Below are 19,915 nucleotides of genomic sequence, written 5' to 3'. Positions count from 1 at the left end.
TGATAGTGACAAGGCCAACCCGTGTTTTGTGAGGGACAAGGAAAAGGCACAAGTTATCCCCTGGATAGAGTGCCTGTCAGCTCTGGGACACTCTGTTCTCACACCTAGACCATGTTCCCCCCCGACGTGGGCAGGCCACGGTCCTGGCCACAGTGTAAGGGAGAGAAAGGCATGGGGCTGACGTGGCACTCACAGATGCTGGCTGAGGATGATGACCTGAATAGTGACAGTCCAGTTTCTCAACAGACTCTTCTTTGTCATCGCCTTCGCCCTCCTCACTGGATAACCGAGAAGCTGGCTCAGTGGCAGGCAGGGGAGGGTGTGGAGACTCAAGGACTGGAGGGGGGTCAACGGGGGCACTCCCCCCTTGCTGAGCAGGGCAGCCTGGAGGCCTTGGGGAGTAGAAAGTGCAGCGCTGATTAGGTCACATGACTGAACAATCAGCCGCCTAAAAGACACAATAATGAACCCCAAACCACTACCAAGGGGAGGCCCATGGTCCATCCCGGCACCCAGGGAGCACAGACACTGATATAGCCGTTGGTGGCCTCCTGAAGGCCATGCTGCTAAATGAAGCTGCTTGCCGCATGCCATGAACCAACACTAACTTATAACTAGTCCTCCTTTCCACAGTCTTGTAGGTGACTCAGGTCTCCTCCCTTCTCCTCCATGGAAAAGGAAATACTTTTGGAGTTTCAGCAAATTCCTTCTTGGTCATTCTTCAGAATTCCACTAGACTTCACTCACAAGGCAGTAAGAGACTGGCAATGTTCCCTAAGCTAACCTAAGAGCAGATGTGACGGGTGCTATGGTACACAACTAGCCAGGAGCCTGTTATTCATGAATAGGAATAAACGGCTTCTGTTTCTTTGGTTTCCCAGGGGATCAGAAATTAAGCTTCCTTTTGCACAAAGAACTTCAGAGGGGGCCGGCATTGTGGCACAGTATGTAAGGCTGCTGCTCGTGATGCTGGCATCCCATATAGACACTGGTTTGAGTACCAGTTGCTCCATTTGTAATCCACCATCCCTACTAGTGGCCTGAGTAAGACGGCAGAAGATGGCCCAAATACTTGGGCCTCTGTCACCTGTGTGACAATTCTGGAAGGAAGCTCCTGGCTCCAGCCAGGGCATGGTGGCCATCTGGGAATGAGCCAGCAGATGTAAGATTTGTCTAACTCCTTCAAAATAAATAATTTTTAAAAATTTTCCTCCATTGAAAAGATATCCAAGAAAAGGACAGCTAAGGGGTCTTTGGCTGGGGCCTGGTCACAATGGGAAGTGGGAGGACTCAGACTGCACCCCAGCACACTCCCAGGGAAGCACCCAGCTCATGCTGACAGGTTCAAGTCCACAACTTGGTTTCCACACGGGAGGCACTTCTACACTTGCGTAATCACTTCAAGGACTGAACATGTGAGGGGAAAGCATTAAGTAACGGCAACAAAACGTTGGCACAGCCCTAAGCAGCCCCTGGTCACCAATGACTAAGGCCTCTCTTTGGTTTCCTTTCCCTCTGGAAACAGCACCATGGCCAAGCACAAGCACACACATCTCCCCGTCACCATCCCTCTGAGGTATGCGTATGGTATGCTCTCATTAAAACACTCTGACCTGCTGCTTACATTACAAAAATGCTCAAGTTGAACTCCCTGAAGAATGAATGACAAACACATCAATAAACAAATGCTATAAAAAAAAAAACCACCCCCAGGCTGAATGGTCATTCTTAGCAAGAATTTTTCCTGCTGTATTTTGTATGAAGCAAGGCTACTGAATGGGCAGCTGCTAACCAAACTCTAAGCAATGCTCTAATCACCAACATACACGGGACCCAATTTCAGCTCCACTCTGCAGAGCAAGAGACACCGAACACTACGCAACTACAGAGCAGATAATCCCAGCTTTATCTGCTGCTTGCACTTACAATAGGGAAAACCCTGGTTGGAACTCAGGGATGAAGAGCAACAATTTGCTTTTCTCCCAATAAAGCCAATTCAAAACGTTTTTTCTGCCATAAGCCTGATGCATGTTTCTCAAGATCCTGACTGACCTAGGGTTTCTTTGGTGTCTGCAGGTCTAACCTCGGAAAGTGTGGCTCACCTTGGAAGACTGGGGGTGTGAGGTTTAGGTTTACTAGCTACGAAAGGCTTTGATTCGGAAGGAATCACGGCGTGAGGGTTTTGGTGTGGCTCCTGCGACGGTCTGGGAGGGGCGGGATGCGGGTCCCTGAGAGGCTGCGGTGGTTGCAGAGAGTCCGGATGGCGAATCGATTCCTTTTCCCTGGTTTTGTTTTTGTGCTCGGCTAATAACACATCGAATCGTTTTCTTCTACCCTGGACAGCCCTCCGCTGCGTTAAGGAATGTGTCTACAGATTTAAAAAGAAAAATAAAGAAAAACTGAAGCATTGCAGGATTAATTCTTCTCTGTCATACATATGATCACACCATGCCCAGGGAAAAGACAAGGTATAACATTAGCACTCGCAAAGACTGCTCGGCCTGTGACAAGGGAAGAGCCCTGCAGGCTGCTCTCTCGTCTGTTGGGTGAGAAGAACCCAGCCTCCAACGGAGCAGTCTGCCCCAGAAGCGGGAAGCCATGTACACTATCTCACCTGGGATGTGACTGAGTGGCCAACAGGTGCATGCAGATGACAGGGACTCACATTTTTGTGCCACAATAGTTTGCTTATTGTGGCTCTCACAAACTCTCAGTCATTTGCAATTCTGAACTTAAAAGACAGAAACAATTGTGCCTTAAAGCATTTTTCAGAAAGTGCTCTGCACATCACTGGAGGGCAAAAGCCAAGCCAAATCACATCTCTTCACTCCCACCCACCTGCAACGGAAAGAGAGCAGTGTGGCTCCCAGCACTGTGCAGACAGATTGCTACAGCAGGGCCGAGCGGAGAGCACTGAGGAAAAGCAGGCCTGGGGACACTCAGGGACATAGTGCAGAGCAAATCCGCACAAGCAGACACTCACTACGGCAACCAAGAAAAAGGGGAAGGACAGCAAATGTTTTACTTTCTGAAAGAAATGCACTTCAGAAACAAGGGAAGGTGAAATCATGGCAGTGACCATAGTGGACAGGGAATCCATGTGGCTGAAGAATGCCATCTTAACAACTACACTCAACACATCTGATACTCACTGCCACTTTAAAAATCAAGGCTGCTCAAAGGATAGAATTATTTGTAGCAGAAGCTGAATGTACAAATTGAAGCTGGTCAGAGATGGACAGATCTTGTTGGCAGACAAGTCCAATGACTGGGAAGTGATTCTGTGGGTCGAGTTACCACTCCATGTGCTGATGGCAGGCACATTCTGGTTTCTAGAGTGGATGAGTTTACACAGCAGCGATCCCAATCGCGCAGCCACTAACAGAAGTGAAATAATCTACACACTTCCTTCTTCCTTCAATGTTCTATTACACAGCTAATGATACTAAGTGTACACTTAGCTCCCTACATAACACTTGAATTCACTGATCTACGAATTTATGAAGCATGTCACCTGTATAATTTAAGAAACGAAAGGGAATCACACTTCTAATATTCATCTGAAACTTAGCAGCAAAACTCACCTTATTAAATATACTGAAGTCTATGTCCTCAAGATCTAGGCTGGCACAAACATGTGCTGTTTCCTCTTACATTTCTACTCAGCTATCTTTAATATATCACAATAAAATAAACTAGATGAGGACACGAATTGTGTAATTCAGTGGTATAGCAGCACCTCCAAGAACATTTTCCATTCAAATGCTTCAAAGAGAAAGGGTATAAAATAATGAATGGGTGATAGGCTGGGCATCTGGTCTAGTAGTTAAGGTACAAGATGCTAACACTGCTAGGATTTCATATCCCATCTGGTTACCGACTCAGCCAGTGTTTTGCTAATGGACACTGGAAGGCAGCAGAGATGCGTCCAGTGATCACATTTTGGTTGCTCATCAGGACCTGGACTGAGTTCCCAGCTTCAGCCCAGTCTGCTCCTAGTGCAGCGAGTGAAACTGAGAGATTGGACTGAGCTGTTGCTCTGCCTCTCATGTGAATAAAAGTGGTGCTATTCTTTGAAAAAGGGCCTCTAGAACATATTGAAAGAACATCACAGGCCCTGGTGCAGCAGCCTAGCAGCTATAGTCCTTGCCTTGAATGCGCCGAGATCCCACATGGTGCATGAAAGCAGTGGAGGACAGCCCAAGGACTTGAGACGCTGCACCTGCCTGGGAGACCCAGACGAGGATCCTGGCTTTGGATCAGCTAAGTTCCAGCCGTTGTGGCCCCTTGGGGAGTCAATGATTGGACGGTAGATCTTCCTTGCTGTTTCTCCTACTCTCTGTATATCTGACTTTTCAATAAAAATAAATAAATCTTAAAAAAATTTAAAAAATGGGCCGGGTTCAGTGGCCTGGTGGCTAAAGTCCTCGCCTTGAAGACACTGGGACCCCACATGGACGCTGGTTCTAATCCCAGCAGTCCCCCGCCTCCATCCATCTCTGTCTCTCCTCCTCTCTCTATATCTGACTTTGCAATCAAAACAAATTAAAAAAAAAAATCACAGGTGCATCTGCCTGGCTCTTCACTAATCTCTCATCTCTGAAAGTCCCCTGCTATTTAACGCTATAAAATCAAGTGAACCAAGTGGAGTCTAAAGAGGAACCATAATTTCCAGTGAACTCTGAAGAACATTCCAAACAGGAACAGGATGATGCTCCACCATCAAATCCCTTTGGGGTTGCCCAGGGCTCACAGTGTGCAGACTGTGACTCGGTCTACGGGCACCCACAGTTGCTAAGGAAGGCCCTGGCAACCCCTGCCCCCCGTGGGCTGCCGTGCCTCTTCTCTCCCGTTCAGACACTAGATAGCTTTCATGTTTTGAGGTGCACACTTTGCTTATTCTCTTTCAAGGGTATGTGTTTCACAGTTATGTATTTTAGCTTGGTTTTTCTATAGCAAAGGACAACTTCCTTGGCCAAACCTCCCTAAGTATAGGCTTTCATAACACTTTCTTTTGATTAACTGGTAACTGTATACTTATTTAACTATGAACAGGATAAATCCTCCAACTCCTTCACTAGATTGCAAGCCAACATAGACACAAAGCATGTCTTGATTTGCCAAGTTCTCTATCGTCCTGAGGGCAGGATAAGGCTTGTGCTCAGGAGAAACAAAGACTTACAATGACTGAACGGACATAAGCTACCAGAGTGACAAATCTCCCTACCGAAGGCCCAGAAGATGCCAGAAAGGGAACCAGAGGAATAAGTGAGCAGGGACCGAGGAGGGACCGAGAGGGTGGCAGGCAGATCACAGACGGTGAGGGAAGTGAACAACAGGAACCTGGAGGACACTCAGATATGTCCGGCCCTACACACATAGCTGAACAGACTCAGGCCAAAGGGAAGACAAGTGGCAGAAGAACTGGCAAACATGGCTTCTCATAAAAGGGCGAGCCTGAAGCGGCACTGTGTCTTCTGTAAATCCCATGCTGGGGCTGGAAGTAAAGATTAACAAGAACAAACTCAGCTCCACACCAGACAGAAAATGACACTCTTAAATAGCACCAGAAGAGCATCCACTGTTTGAAAAGTACAATGGGAGAAAAATCAGTTCACCTAACCTTAAAGGCACCAGAACCCTGGTCAAGCTCCTTACACCTTTTGGCAAGAAAAAGTTTTTTGAAAATCTCACCTCAGAGTAAGAAATCTCACTGACAAATGGATAAAAATAAATGTGGAGTGTTCACACAATAGAATATTACTCAGACTAAAAAGAAGGAAACTGGAGGCCAGACTGATGAGTGCCTTCTGATGGCTGAACAGGGCACTGGAGACTAGGGGCGGGTCTGCCCTGCCCCACAGGAGGAGGGGCCACAGGAGCCAGTTACGTCACCTACCTGGCGGGATTCCAGTTGACCAATGGCACACCTGAATGGACATTCCTTGCATAGTTGGGACACGGACAGCCCCTTTGCCCTCCCACGTGTCTAGATGGGTATAAAACTCCCAGACACGTGTCTGAGAGGTCCTTTTCGCTTCCCTCTTCCTTCCCCTCTGCGCGAAGGGGGCCCAGGAGCGGATTTTCCAATAAAGCTTCCATCTCAACTCTGAACAACTTGCCGATATTATTTCACCAAGCGGGCGGGCAGTCGGTGGCCATCATCTAACACCTTCAAGACTGGCATCCCAGCAGTGCTCCCCTTCCAACCCAGCTCCCTGCTAATGCATCTGAAAAAGCGCGTAGGCCCCTGCCACTCATGTGGGAGAGGAGCTGCAGGTTCCAGGCTTCTGTCTGGTACATTCCCAGGCTGTGGGGAGGTGAGACTGTCAGGAGGTGGGTGCAGGGTCTCAAGGCTTTGGGCAGTCCTTGACTGCTTTTCCAGGCCACAAGCAGGGAGCTGGATGGGAAGTGAAGTAGCAGGGACACAAACCATCACTCGTATAGGATCCCGGCACTTGTAAGGTAAGAATTTTTTGCCACTGAGCCATGTTGGGCCACCATGCATACTTTTTAAAATAAAATACATTTTCCCTGAAAATGGAGAGTCCTCATACACACTGTCAAAAAAACCCAGTCAAATTCCCAGAATTGATGAGTGAAATGGTGGTATGAACATAAAGGTTCAGCTAGGCAAAGAGGTTTAGAGATCTGCCATACTAGATGACGCCTGAAGTCCAGGAAACAAGACTGTGCTGTTCACTAGAAGCTGTAAGAGGGTGGGTGCCATGTGAAGGCTCCTTCAGCACAATAAAATAAAATTTAAGGAGGAAACGAATGAAGGAAGGCCAATGCACAGTGGCTCCAGCCAGTACATAGACAAGATCTGATTTTACCCAATATTTTTTTTAAGAACTAGAAGATAAAATTATTTCAAATTAATACATTTTAAGAAGCGGTGCTTTGAACAATTCACAGCTTTCAAAAGGCATCTTTTTAAAGTACTTGGGTATCACACCATGGAGAGCCAGGTGGGCAGGAAGAGGTCAAGGCACCAAGTTGGGAATCCTGATGTGGAGCGGGGATGGGAACTGTAGCAGTGGGGCCAGGTGGCACTATGGCAAATGTCCACGTGGCTCAAAGAAACAAAACAACATATTTACTGTCTACATTCAATAAAAAAAAAAAAGAAAGAAAAAAACAAAACTCAGTTTCGAATCTGGCATAATGGCCTACCGGCTAGGGTCCTCACCTTGAATGCACCAGGATCCCATGTGGGCACTGGTTCTGGTCCTGGCCACACCACTTCCTTCCCATCCAGCTCCCTGCTCGTGGCCTGGGAAAGCAGTTGAGGATGGCCCAAGCCTTGGAACCTTGCGCCCGTGTGGGAGACCTGGAGGAGGATCGTGGCTCCTGCCTCCTGACTGGCGCAGCACTGGCTGCGGTCACTTGGAGAGTGAATCATCGGACGGAGGATCTTCCTCTCTGTGTCTCCTCCTCACTGAATGTCTAATTTTGCGATAAAAATAAATAAATCTTTAAAAAAAAAAAAAACCCACTTAGTTTGACAAGAGATGGGAATTTTTAACTAGGAGATCCAAGTTTGGGGTGGGGTTTGGGGTAGGGCTGCCCATCAATGTCATGCACCAGGCAAGTTTAAAAAATTAGATATTTAAAGGCGTTCCTGTCTGTTTTCTCTCAAAGGTTGTAAATACTGTAAGATCTCCACACTTACAATTAAAGAACAACTAAAAAAAAAAGTACCCTGTTTCTGAAGAGTGAAATACTCCCCGAACAGCTGCAGGGAGTAGGACTGAACAAGGCCTGGCTATTATCATTTTTCATACAATTTAATATAAAATATCAGCAATCGTAGTCATTTTTAGAAGAGAACAACGCTCCATTTTCTAGTTTTTATACCCCTCTTTCAAATTACATACATCAAATCCAGTGATTCTAATACTTTGTGAGCCCCACCATGGGGAGGCTACAGGCGCTCCTCAGGCAGGAGCCCTCACCACGGTGGGAGGACACGTTCCAGCACCCTGAACCCACCAACAGCCCTTTACGGCCAGCGTGCCTTCTCACTAGAATACTGACATTTTAAGGGAAATAAATAATGACCTCTGACCATAATGGAGGCACTTCATTTCTTTAACTTGTATATAGATAAAAAATATACAGACGGTTTATCTAGTATTGTTTCAAAGACTATCTCAGAATCGTAGATTTTTAAAGCTGTAGCTCTTTAAAATTTAAGCTAAATTTTCACAATATTCATAAATGGACCAGAATAAATTTCAGAGTTTTCTTTTAATCTTGCTGCAATTAAGCCGCAAAAAAGGCAAGCCTCTCATAGTAAGATTGCTATGCTATGCTCAGAAAAGGCCAGTATGCCTCTGGACACTTACTACACTGTTCACGCTGAATCAATCTCTCTGATTCCAACACCACATTTTCCTGTTCTGAGCCTCCCTTTTTGTCAGGGTGTGGCTTTCTTCATCAGGAGCAAGTGACTCCCCATCAACAGACAAGAGCAATTCTCATAGCACCATATCTTCACGCTGTAACAAAAGCTATACGAGGAGCGACAGTCCTGTCCCCCCACCTGCGGGGGGCCACCTACCTTGCATGTCAAAGACCGGGTACAGGGCTTCTTGGTGTCGAGATCAATGACCCCACAGTGGATGTCAGGATCAAACTCTCTTTCTGCCAAAAGCACACAGACATTACACCTAAGAGGGCAGAAGGGTTCTCAAGACAAGCTGCGGCATAAAACCAAATCACCAGGTAGTCAATAAATACAACATCCTCAACCCTTTGGCCCTGCAACAAAGTAGCAATATCATCACTAAGCGAATGAATTCTACCTTTAGAAGACAGAATAGACACTATTTAAGGCAGCACTGCTGTACTGCCAGACTCAGAAACACAGCACTAGCAAGTCATTTTTATATAACGTACACTCACATGGGCTCTTGCAGAAGCAAGCATGAGGGGACAAATAATCATGCTACCTATCAAACTCCTCTAACGCTCAAGATAACCAGTTTCTCTTTTCAAATTTTTATTCACTTATTTGAGAAGCAGAGAAAGGTGTCTCCTACCCACTGTTTCATTTGATAAATTCCTCCAACAGCTGGCACTACACCAGGCCACCAAAGGTGGAAGCAAGGAGTTAAAAAATCTGGGTCTCCCATGTGGGTGACAAGGAGATGACTGCTTGAGTTAGCACCCACTGCTTCAAAGGATGCACATTATACAGAAAGCTGGCAGTGGAAGCAAAACTGCCACTGAAACTCAGGTATTCTCATCTAAGCTGTGGGCATCCCAAGCAGCATCTTAACTGCTAGGCCCCATGCCCACTTCCTGAAGTGAACTGGTTTTACAAAGAGGACCTGTTAAGTTACAGACAGGCCATTTGCTCCCTCAGATGTCCAGTACTGAGCACATTATTAAGACAGACATACGAAGTTACCTGATAATCTCTTATTTAAAAATTTTCGGTTATTGGAAGTATCTTCAGATTTCTTTTCCAGAGCAGGTGATGCAGGAAGCCCTTTGCCATTCAGAATCTGTCCAGGTGAAGGCAAGGTTGGCTTTGGTATTGAGGGGCAGTTAAGGCCAGGCTTGACTGAGGAACTCACAGTAGCAGGACATGCGGGCCCCACTGCAGGCTTCAGTAGTGTGCCATCCATCTTGGGATGAATCTTTTCCACTTTCACAGAGGGCGTCATGCTGTCAGCAGAGGAAGCAAGAACAACAGCACCTCAGTGCTGCGGCCTCAGGGGACTGGGGCACGGGGGCTGGGCAAAGCCAGGCAGGCTTCTAGACACCACTTCACCAACTTGGTTAGGGCTACCCGAAGAAGCCACCAAGGCTCACTCTGACTCAGGTTCAAGGTCTCTCTGTGACGCCCAAGCTCCAGTGGACCAAACTGACTTACCTTTTATCATTTCAGAAGCATTGCACACTGGGGCCTACAGTAGACTGGGAACTGATGCCACACACTATTTTTAAAAAGAAGCGAAACAGGCAAATGTCTAAAGGGACCAAAGACAGACTGTAGACTCCAGAGAAATTATCTTTGGAGACCTGTCATGTTTCAGAAAGGAGTCATCAAAATCAAATGAACTTCTGAGTGAGCACAGCTAGCAACATAATGCCAAAAAGGCCGATGGAATTCAACATGACTAACAACTCATTTCCAAGTTTTGACCAATGAGAAAGACCAATGTTTAATTAGTATGATAGTCTGTCTGCACTGGTGGTCACTGGGTTGTAACTCCCAAGACCCTAAAAAAGGTTTCTATGATAGAAGTTTACAAAGTACCTGGGACATACACAATTGGCAAGTGCCAGATACTATGCCACTAACAAAGAGCCAAAAGTTATCCTGGGATCTTAGAGTACTATCATTTTTCTTTATAAAACTGATGCTGTTACTAGTAAGCTAACAATAGTTGGCTTGGTTCTCCCCTCTTCTGAAGCCCTAGCTCCAAAAAAAGATTTGCTTGGATGAGGTTTTATAAACTTGGTCCACTGGAGTGAATGCTACAGCAGCTGTTAGCTGGCTAGTGACATAAGCAGTGCATGGGTATTTTCTTTGGCTTTCAGACAGCACTAGAAACGAAAGCCAAGCTGGGTGTGCTGTACTCCTTTCATATGAGCAGGGGCTGGGGGCTTAGCAACCAGGACAAACAGCCTCAAACAGCTGTACTTGGAATAGCCTGACCGCAGTAGACACTGCAAGATGCCATGGCCTCTCTCAGCTGGCAAGGTCCCTGGACAGTAGCAGGTGCTGGGCCCTGCTATGAGATTAATCAGATTATTGGACCTTGGGACTGAAAGTAGGGTAGACCCTCTAGAGGCAGGCAGGCAGGCAAGGCAGAAGCCACCTGCCAGCAGCTTGAGCGATGCCATGACACGGCAAGTTATATTTCTACCACGGTGCTCGGCTGCTCCCTCATGTGCCCTCAGGGAGCCTGCCAACGTTACAGATCCACAGTGGCAACTTGCCAAAGCCTTGCCTGGGGAGTGTGACCCAGGGCTGGGGGAGGAAGCAGTGCTTCCCTGTTTGCTTTGCAGGTCCCAGAAAATCCAAGAGCTATGTCTGGCATTGCCTTACCTTTTCCCATTATATTACCAGCAGCAGCAGAGCAGTGCCAGCTTCCATTTATTCTCTGCCTCCTATGGGCCAGACACTATACCAGATGCTTAACATCCATTACCTCAAACACTCCCAGTAATCCCACACTTCAGCTGCTTTCTTAGGCTTCCAGAGCAGCAGCGCCCTGCCCAAAGGCCTGCAGTCAGGAAACGGCAGAAGTGGGACAAAGCTTCTGAATACCATTCCAGCTTTTTCTCCCCGTGTGGAAAATGGACATCACAAACAGTAGTTACTCCACAGAAATGTTGTGATCCTTAACACAGGACACATAGATGGGGAGTTCAGTGGCAATAACTGGTACACAATAAACAGTGATTAAATACCGCTGGCCTCATTATTATTGCTATTACTACTCGAAGAAGGCTCCTAAGATACAGATAGGATAACAACACAGCAAGAACCAAACACACGTCAGAATGCTTCCCCAAGTGGGCTTTCACATCACTGAGGGACACCATGAGGTTCTGTGAGTAGCCACAGCAGCAGCTCCAGCAGAGAAGCGTTCAAACCCTCCTAGGCATACTCACATTCTACCATGGGGGGGTCTACTTTGCTGCATGGGATGCATTGGCCTGGTGTTCCCCCTGAGCTGCAGTTTCTCTTTGGGTGATTTCAACAACTTGGAACTTGATGAGGATGCACTGAGAACACCTCCACTGGAAGAACGGCTGCTTCCACTTGCACTGCCTCCTTTGCTTTTGGACAGAGAAGGGAAGAAGGAAAATACTGAAGTGGGAGGAACGGCCAGAGAAGGCTTGTTGGAGGAACTGTGTCTTCTTTCTGAAAAACACACAAAAGAAACAAGACACCTGGTTTTAGGCAACTCTCAGATGGAACGCTGAACCAGCTCTGTGAAATCAACACAGTTAAGTTAGAATATGTTTCAATAAGTGATATGTTAAACTTGGCAGCATTCAAAAATGGCTTATCTAGGTTCCACAGACAGACTAGGATTCCAGGAACTCAGCCTTCTGTTTCAGAGCATCTCAGCATAAAGTAGTTGATCACTAACACCCAGTAGGAAATTCAACCACCACTCTGAACATAAGGACATTGCCTTCTGGGCTTTGCATACTAGAAATGAACCTCACCCATTCCAGGTTGTACTGAGGGAGAGGAAAATCACTCATTCACTGCAGGGCTCTGCTCACTGATACTGCATGAAATCCTTGTTCCTTTCTAGCACTGTATGTCTTTGATTTTCAAAATAACAAAATCTTAACAAGCCGTACTTCCTTTTTTCCCTGCCAGTCACTACGCACCAGCATATGACACCACATCAGAATGTTTCAAGGGTTATCTGATCATTTTTAAGAGTCTGTGCTGAAATTTTCCAGTGAATCATTTCACTGCCCCCTTTTCCAATAATCTCACTTGACTACAGATGGCACAGCTCCATTTCACACCAGTAGGATGCCAAAGGCACAAGACCAAAATACCACAAATAGCTGCGCCTGTTTTTTACACCAGGAAGTAATTCATCATTAAGTACAGACGACAAAGTTTTAAGTGAAAATAAACCTAAGGCACTGGAGAATCAGGTTTTCCCAGAGCAAGGCAATACATAAGAGTACAAACTAAGAGCTGTTGAACCATGCTACTATCAGAAACAAGCATGCTTTCTGGTAACCGCATCTATGACAACGCTTGCTTTGGTAGCTGCTTTAAGTTAGAAACGCTGCTTAACTCTTAGCTATGTGATCTGATAGTGACTTACCACAGCATGGGAGCCAGACAAGTATTTCAAAGATTAAATATATTAGAAACAATGACAGCAATTGCCATTAAATCAGTACATTTTCAAACGTCGTGTTTCAGCAGTCCCAAACCTCTTGATGAAACTGTGATTCCTAGAAGGAAATTAGCTGTACGATCTTGCAGCTGTTGCGATTTTTTTAAACTTATGTATGTCTGTTTGTACGCATGACTGTATGTATTTAATGACACAGTTCCATAGGCTCTGGGATCTCCCTCCCCTCCTTCTCAGATTTCCACCCCCCTACTGTTTTCCCCTATATTATTACAATAGTATAGTCTGTCAAAAGCAATTTTGCATAGTGCAGCAGTTCTGCTATTTAAGTGTATCCTGACACTGTGGCAATGGACGATGGAAGAGTCCTGCAGCCTATTGTCAAGATACATTTAACAGCTTCACTGGGAATCCATTTTTGATCTGGAAGTAAGAGGTGCATGCTGGACTGCATCTTCATATCTCGATATGACAGTCTATTATGCAGCTCCTCTAGATGACTGTATGTCCAGGCAAGTTTACCCATACAGCCACTGATCTTGTATTTTGCATGAAGATTGCCTTAGATGAGATCAGAGAGAACATGACATTTGTCCTTTTGGAATTGGCTTATTTCTGATTTTTGTCAGTAAAAAGTCTTAGAAAAATTAAGAAAACTGTACTTTAAAAAAAAGGAAAAAAAAAAACTGTACCTAGCTGAAAGGAACCATGTGGAAATAATCAAAATGCCAGTATTTAAAAATTCACCACCATCCCCATTCTGACTTTAAGAACCATACTCAGGGCTGGTGTATTGGCAGAGCAGGCAAAGGCAGTCAGCTACAGTGCTGGCATTCCACCTGAGCACTGTTTCAAGACTGCTCTGCTTCACATCCAGCTCCCTGAAGGGGGCCAAATGTTGGGGCCCTTACCCATGTGGGAGACCCAGATGAAGCACCTGGCATCAGTGTGGCCGAGCACCAGTTGCTGTGACCACTTGGGGAGTGAACCAGCAGATGGAAGATCTCTAGGCCTATTTCTGTTTCTGTATAATGCTTTGAATAAAAAAAAAATTTTTTTCAAGAACCACCCCCATACCCAACACACAGTTTCTATTCACGTTCAGAGCCCTTTCTGCCACCACTTCATAACAGCTCACCAACCACAATTTTTCCCATCCTCACTTAAACAAGAAAATGCCAAGTCTTCTCAATGCAAAATGCCGTATTTACTTTTCCATTTATACATTTTCAACGACTTCACCTATGCAGGACTGTATTATCATTTTCATCAGGTTCTTATCTTTTTCTGGATGTCACAGGTGAAGGTTTGGAGGGTTATGTCATAACATTTTTCCAATAAACCCCATGTAGATTTCGTTGTGCAATTTTGCACATTGCAGCAATTTCTTAGGAATGCATGGTGCACTGCAGCAGAACATGCTACCACTTAATTTTCTATTCATACTATGGTCCACCCTCCCCTATGTTCTGCAGTTAATGCCTTCTCTCTCGTGTATTAACTTTCTGCATGGGGTACAGCACTAAAAAAAAATTTAAAATAAAATTTAGTTTCCTTAGGATACGGAGACATCACTAACATTCAATACTTGTATTTGGTACTTCACAGATATACCCTATCTAAAAATAAAGGTCAATCGAGCCTGGCGAGGTAGCCTTGTGGTGAAAATTCTTGCCTTCCACATGCTGGGATCCCACTCGGTGCAGATCCCAGGCAGGTGATGCAGGAATAGGGTGGATTTCACAGCCCAGTCTGCCCCCTAGAGCTGAATCGGGTGCTATTTTGAGTAGGGAGACAAAAGCTATGGGACAGGACTGCGCATGCACTAAGCTTGGAGTGAACTTATTTCTGGTTCAGTACACTGCAAAAACATGGCATCCTACAGGTTCCATTCAAGACAGGTCCAAGCAGTCCTCAGATCTGACAGCCAGCAGATCAAGAACTCCAGTAGCGGCACATCAGGCTCCATCTGTGCAGTATGGCAAAGGTGTTAAGACTGCAGGGACAACAATGAGCTGCGCAGTTACTGAGCTTGGCGAGAACTCACTGAGCTCAGTGCATTGCACTGATCCCACAGGGAAAATAATACCGACTTTGGCATCATACGGGTCACAAGAGGTCCGAGTGGCCCTCAGACCTAACAACCAACAGATTCTGGCAAGATCAGCACCATCAACAACCTAGCTATATTGGACACCTGGTGTCTCCCTAATCCTGGGAACTGCTAGAACCATAAGTAGGAGAAAGGTTGTATAGACAATGGTGCAGGCTCAGCATGGTATCACAGGAGGTGGAGAGTGGTGAGCCATCACCTGGGGCTATGGATACCATGATGGAAGCCTAACATAATGACCCAGAACCTGGACTCAGAACAGCAGCCTGGCAGCAAAGGTCCTTGTCTTGAATGCACAGGGATCCCACATGGGCGCCGATTCTAATCCATCCAGCTCCCTGCCTGTGTCCTGGGAGAGCAACTGAGGATGACCCAAAAGCCTTGTGATCCTGCACCCGTGTGGGAGGCTTAGAAGAGGCTCTGAGCTCCTGGCTTCGGATCGGCTCAGCTCTGGCCATTGCAACCACTTGGGGAGTGAATCAACAGATAGAAGATCTTCCTCTCTGTGATCTACGCCTCTTCCAAACCTGCCCTACAAATGATACTTAAAGATGTTCTCTTGGCAAAGAAAAGGAATAGCATCCACCAGAACCAAAGGCAAATGTGAAGAACATCCCAGTAAAATAATGACAGAAGACTAAATCAATGAACAACCCATTGATAAAATGACAGGATCAAATTACTACCTATTCGTATCAACCCTGATTGTAAATGGCTTAAGCTCATCAATCAAGTTTTATAGGTTAGTAGACTGGATTAAAAAACAAAACCCATCTATTTGTTAGCTAAAGGAGACACATCTCACCTACAAAAATCAGTGGAAACTATATCTTAGTCTTTTTATTTAAGTTGCATCTCTTCAAACCTCTTCCTCATTAAACTCTTCACTGACTCATAGATTGTATGGTAGCACCTATTCTTCAAAAACATTCTTGATTTTCTTTTTCATTTCTTCAGTGACACATTAGTCATTCATAGCATGTTATTTAACTGCATGGTGTTTTTATTTATTAGTTTTTTCTGTTACTGATTTTGTTTTGGCTTTTCATTTAAGGGGATGTACAGTGACTGTGTAGTGAAGATTATTATAACTAATAGTATGTTATTTAACTTCATGGCGTTGTAAATTTCTCTTTTTCTTCCTGTTGTTGATTTTGTATTCTGGCTTTTCAGTTAAGGGGATGTATAGTAACTGTGTAATGGAGACTATCATATCCAGATGTGAGGATACAATGCAGTATGCATCCCTACTTCCAGATCACAGATGGACTTCCAATGAAACTGTTTACTATGTCTTGACAATAGGATGTTGGACTCTCTGCCATTGCCCATGCCTGCAATGATGGACATATGACTGTGTATGAAGAAGTAAACTATAAAAATAATACAAGGAAACTCAATAGGTGCAACGCGGTGGTGACTTGGGGAGGGGTAAGGAAAATCCCAGGGCCTATGTAACTATATCATAAAATGATAATAATTATTTTTTTAAAAAGGAAAAATCAAGCTATCACGTCCATTTCTTTCAGTCACTGAACATTTCATCTTCATTGCTGAGAAGTCCCATCTCAAATTCTTGTAGCCTACTGAATCCAGCTGTTTCTTTGCATGCTGCACTGATAACTTTTTCTATGAAAAGAGAGCATCTGTCTTTCCCCGCATAAGACAGTAGGGAAGAGGAAACAGATTTAACTATAATTTCATTATGGTACTTTTTATAATCTTCAAAAACAGCAACAGAGGGAGCGCCCATTCACTAGTTCACTCTCCAAATTCCTACAACAGATGGGTTTGAGCCAGGCTGCAAAGAGCTAGGAACTCAATCCACCACTCTCCCGCACTGGCAGGAACCTAACTGAGCCGTCTCTGCTACCTCCCAGGGTCTCCAAGGATAGAAAGCTGGAGTCTGGAGCCAGGGTCAGCCATCGAACCTGGTGACTCCTATGTGGGAGGGACTCCAATTCCTAACTTTTTATCAAATTTTACACTGGGCTTCCAACTTAAAAAGGAGTGTTTGATCTGGATACAGAGAAACAGGCAAATTATACTTAGAGGTATGGACCCTACATTAAATGGACAAACTGGTTGCCAGATGCTAAGAGCAACTGCAATGCTGTTTGCTGAGGAGTCCAAACTGCGTTTTCTAAACAATTCTCTCTCCAGGGCTTGGCTACAGGCCAGAGAATCACACTGCTGCACACTGAGTGGGACACTGTGAATGGCTCTGGCAAAAGAGACTCAGGCAGGATGACTCACATGCAGACAAAACAGCTATAGAGAAAGTGTGAGCACAGACAGAAAGACCGGCATGGGAGTGTGTAGGGTGCAGTGTGAGTGTGGTGGGAGGGTGGGATAAACAGATAAAATAGACATGGGATGGGGTCAGGAGGAAGGGAGACAGGAAAGGAGAGATGCATGCGCACGCAAGCACATACACCACAGAGTTCTTCTGCCTTGTGGCTTCACTGTGTGACAAGGTTGAAGGGAAGAGAAGGATTAGGAATAATAGGGATGGTTCTCAGCAGGCCTTCCAAAACAAGAAGCAACCAAGAATATCCAATTTGTAATTTTGAGCTCCTGCTGAGGTTTAATAAAAAATTAATTATTAATATCAAGGTATAAATCGTAGAGTTCAAATCAAAATACTAGTTTCTTTTAATTAAACAAATTACTGCTTTGAAAACAAAACTGCTTTATGATATACAGTGTAAAGGCTAAAACACCAACCAAAATTTAATACAAACCAGATATCTTACGGTATCTTTCATACTTGAAATGAATCTAGGACACATACATGAAGTTTTTTAAAAATATGGTTATTCTCAGATTACAGGTCTTCTAAAACAGTTTTTGTGTACTGCTTAAATTTTTCTGTCATCAATACAGTTTATACCTGATATTCAGATAAATTTTTTCTAAAAAAGAAATTTCATTTGGTGTTCTAGTTTCAATTTTATGCAAGCCAAAACAAAACAAGGTGTACTATCATTAATGATCATGATGTTCATGGGTCCCATTCGCACCAGCATCACGCAAGAGGTGCTGAAGGAGACCGCACAAAACTCCTTTGCTTCAAGGCTCTCTCTGTGTATCTCACTAAACCTTTTACAACTCTTTTACAATCTAAACAACTGACTGAGAAGAGGTCTCACCTTCATAAACAACAATAACTGCCATTGTTTACTTTGAGACACCCTGCCCAGGCCTTGCGCTATGGCGTTTCTGGGGATTATCTCATAAACTCTGACCACCTAACAGAAGTAGATACTACTACTATCCCCACTTTCCAGATAAGGAAGCCAAGGCTCTTTGGGAATGCCACAGGAGAGTGATACAGTTGCCCTGTGTTAGTTTCAGTTAATGCCAGTTACAGACTTAGTCCTTTAGCTAGAAAAGAACAAATACTTCTTATAATACCTCCTAACAATGAAAACAGGTGGAAATCACCTTAGAACAACCAAATCCTGTTTCATGTTATTTTCTCCAGGGTGGTAAGGATTTAGTTCATATTGTCATCCCAGGAACAAACGGATGTTTCCTGAGTTACAATGCACTTACGCCCTGATTAACTCACCATAAATTGAGAATATCATGAAGCAAAAATGCACTGCATCCACTTAACACATAACAAGACATTCAGCATCACAGCATATGCAGAGCAGGTCTAACAGGGAGTAGCAGTTGGCAGCTGCTGCTGTCCAGCAGCATTAGAAGACTGACCACACATCACCAGCCTTGGAGAAGACCATGATTCGAATGACACTTCTACTAAATGAAAAGTGACAGTTGCAGGCACTTCTAACTTCTACAAACATCTTAAGTCAAAAAACATCATTAAGTTAGGAACTCTGTCCTGTGCTCTTTTCAGATGCAAGTTTGGGATAACAACTCTTGCAATTCATTTAAAAATAGGTAAATTCAGACCAGAAAAAAAAAACGGTCATCCAAGCTGCAAGTATTTTCCAAGAATAGGCACTATGGTGCAATGGGTTAAGCCTCCACTTTGCATGCCTGAACCCCATAGGGGCATGCATGGGATCAGGTCCCACTGCTGCTTCTGAGCCAGCTTCCTTCTAAAGAACACCCCAGGATACTGAAGATGATGGCCCGAGTACTTGTGTTGTTAACATCTTGAAATCCAGATGGATCAAAATTTTAGGCAGATTATCACAGTAATGGTTCAGGAAACCCACCTCCCCTCCCCTTTAAATTCAACACACATCTCAGAACAGATTCACACTTGCAATGTTTTATAGGATTATTCTCCCCACAAAGGCCTGCTGTGAAACAGCAATCCATGTTTCAAGGAACTCACGCTTTCACACACCAGCTGATAGCCAGCCAGATGGTAGTCCCATGACCAATGACTTTGATAACCAAATGTACACAAAGTCCATAAAGTAAAACATTTTGTCATGGATTCTTTGGGCAACAGCAGCAGCTAACCAAAAAAAAAACAAAACAAAACACCCCTCCATGTGGAAAAAGTTTGGGCATTAACTATGCTGTCCCTTGTATAGAAATAAACTGTTGAAGGGCTGGTGTGATGGCTTAACTGGCTAATCTTTCATCTGCAAGCACTAGCATACACACACATTTGTGTCCTGGCTGCTTCACTTCTCATGCAGCTCCTTGCTTACGGCCTGGCAAAGCAGTGAAGCATGGTCTAAATCCTTGGGACCCAGCACACATTTGGGAGATCTAGAAGAGGTTCCTGGATCCTGGCTTCAGGATGGCTTAGCTCTGACTGTTCTGGCCATTTGGGAAGTGAACCAGGAGATGAAAGATCCTTCTCTCTGTATCTCCTTAAATAAATCTTAAGCAACAACAAAGGTTTCATTTTTATCCTAAAGTTGAAAAAGAACGAAAGTGTGAATTTCCCAGTCAACTTAAACTAACATACTTCAATTTCAACCTATCAAACACAATTTTTAAGGCGTTA

The 19,915-nt window shown here is 44.7% G+C and overlaps 1 protein-coding gene and 1 long non-coding RNA gene across 3 annotated transcripts in view; both read right to left on the bottom strand.

The window, feature by feature from the left end:
- ATXN7 (ataxin 7) overlaps positions 1-19,915 on the bottom strand; it is a 107,388-nt gene that overhangs the window by 14,498 nt on the left and 72,975 nt on the right. For both annotated transcript variants that reach the window (XM_040994768.1, XM_040994769.1), the window contains 5 exons: positions 11,638-11,890; positions 9,419-9,678; positions 8,567-8,649; positions 2,103-2,368; positions 194-392 (listed from right to left, as the gene is read on the bottom strand). In XM_040994768.1, the coding sequence (XP_040850702.1) occupies positions 194-392; positions 2,103-2,368; positions 8,567-8,649; positions 9,419-9,678; positions 11,638-11,890 (1,061 nt within the window). The remainder of the gene's footprint in view (positions 1-193; positions 393-2,102; positions 2,369-8,566; positions 8,650-9,418; positions 9,679-11,637; positions 11,891-19,915) is intronic.
- On the bottom strand, positions 5,179-6,328 carry LOC121165826. Its single transcript, XR_005885319.1, has 2 exons — positions 6,173-6,328; positions 5,179-5,807 (listed from the first exon to the last, which is right to left on the bottom strand). It is a non-coding gene; the product is annotated as an uncharacterized LOC121165826 (long non-coding RNA).

The sequence above is a fragment of the Ochotona curzoniae genome, unplaced genomic scaffold (genome assembly GCF_017591425.1).
Source record: "Ochotona curzoniae isolate NIBS_2020 unplaced genomic scaffold, NIBS_Ocur_1.0 contig_908, whole genome shotgun sequence".
Taxonomy (NCBI): domain Eukaryota; kingdom Metazoa; phylum Chordata; class Mammalia; order Lagomorpha; family Ochotonidae; genus Ochotona; species Ochotona curzoniae.
The sequence above is the reverse complement of the archived record's forward strand: the minus strand, read 5'-3'. Positions and strand labels throughout refer to the sequence as shown.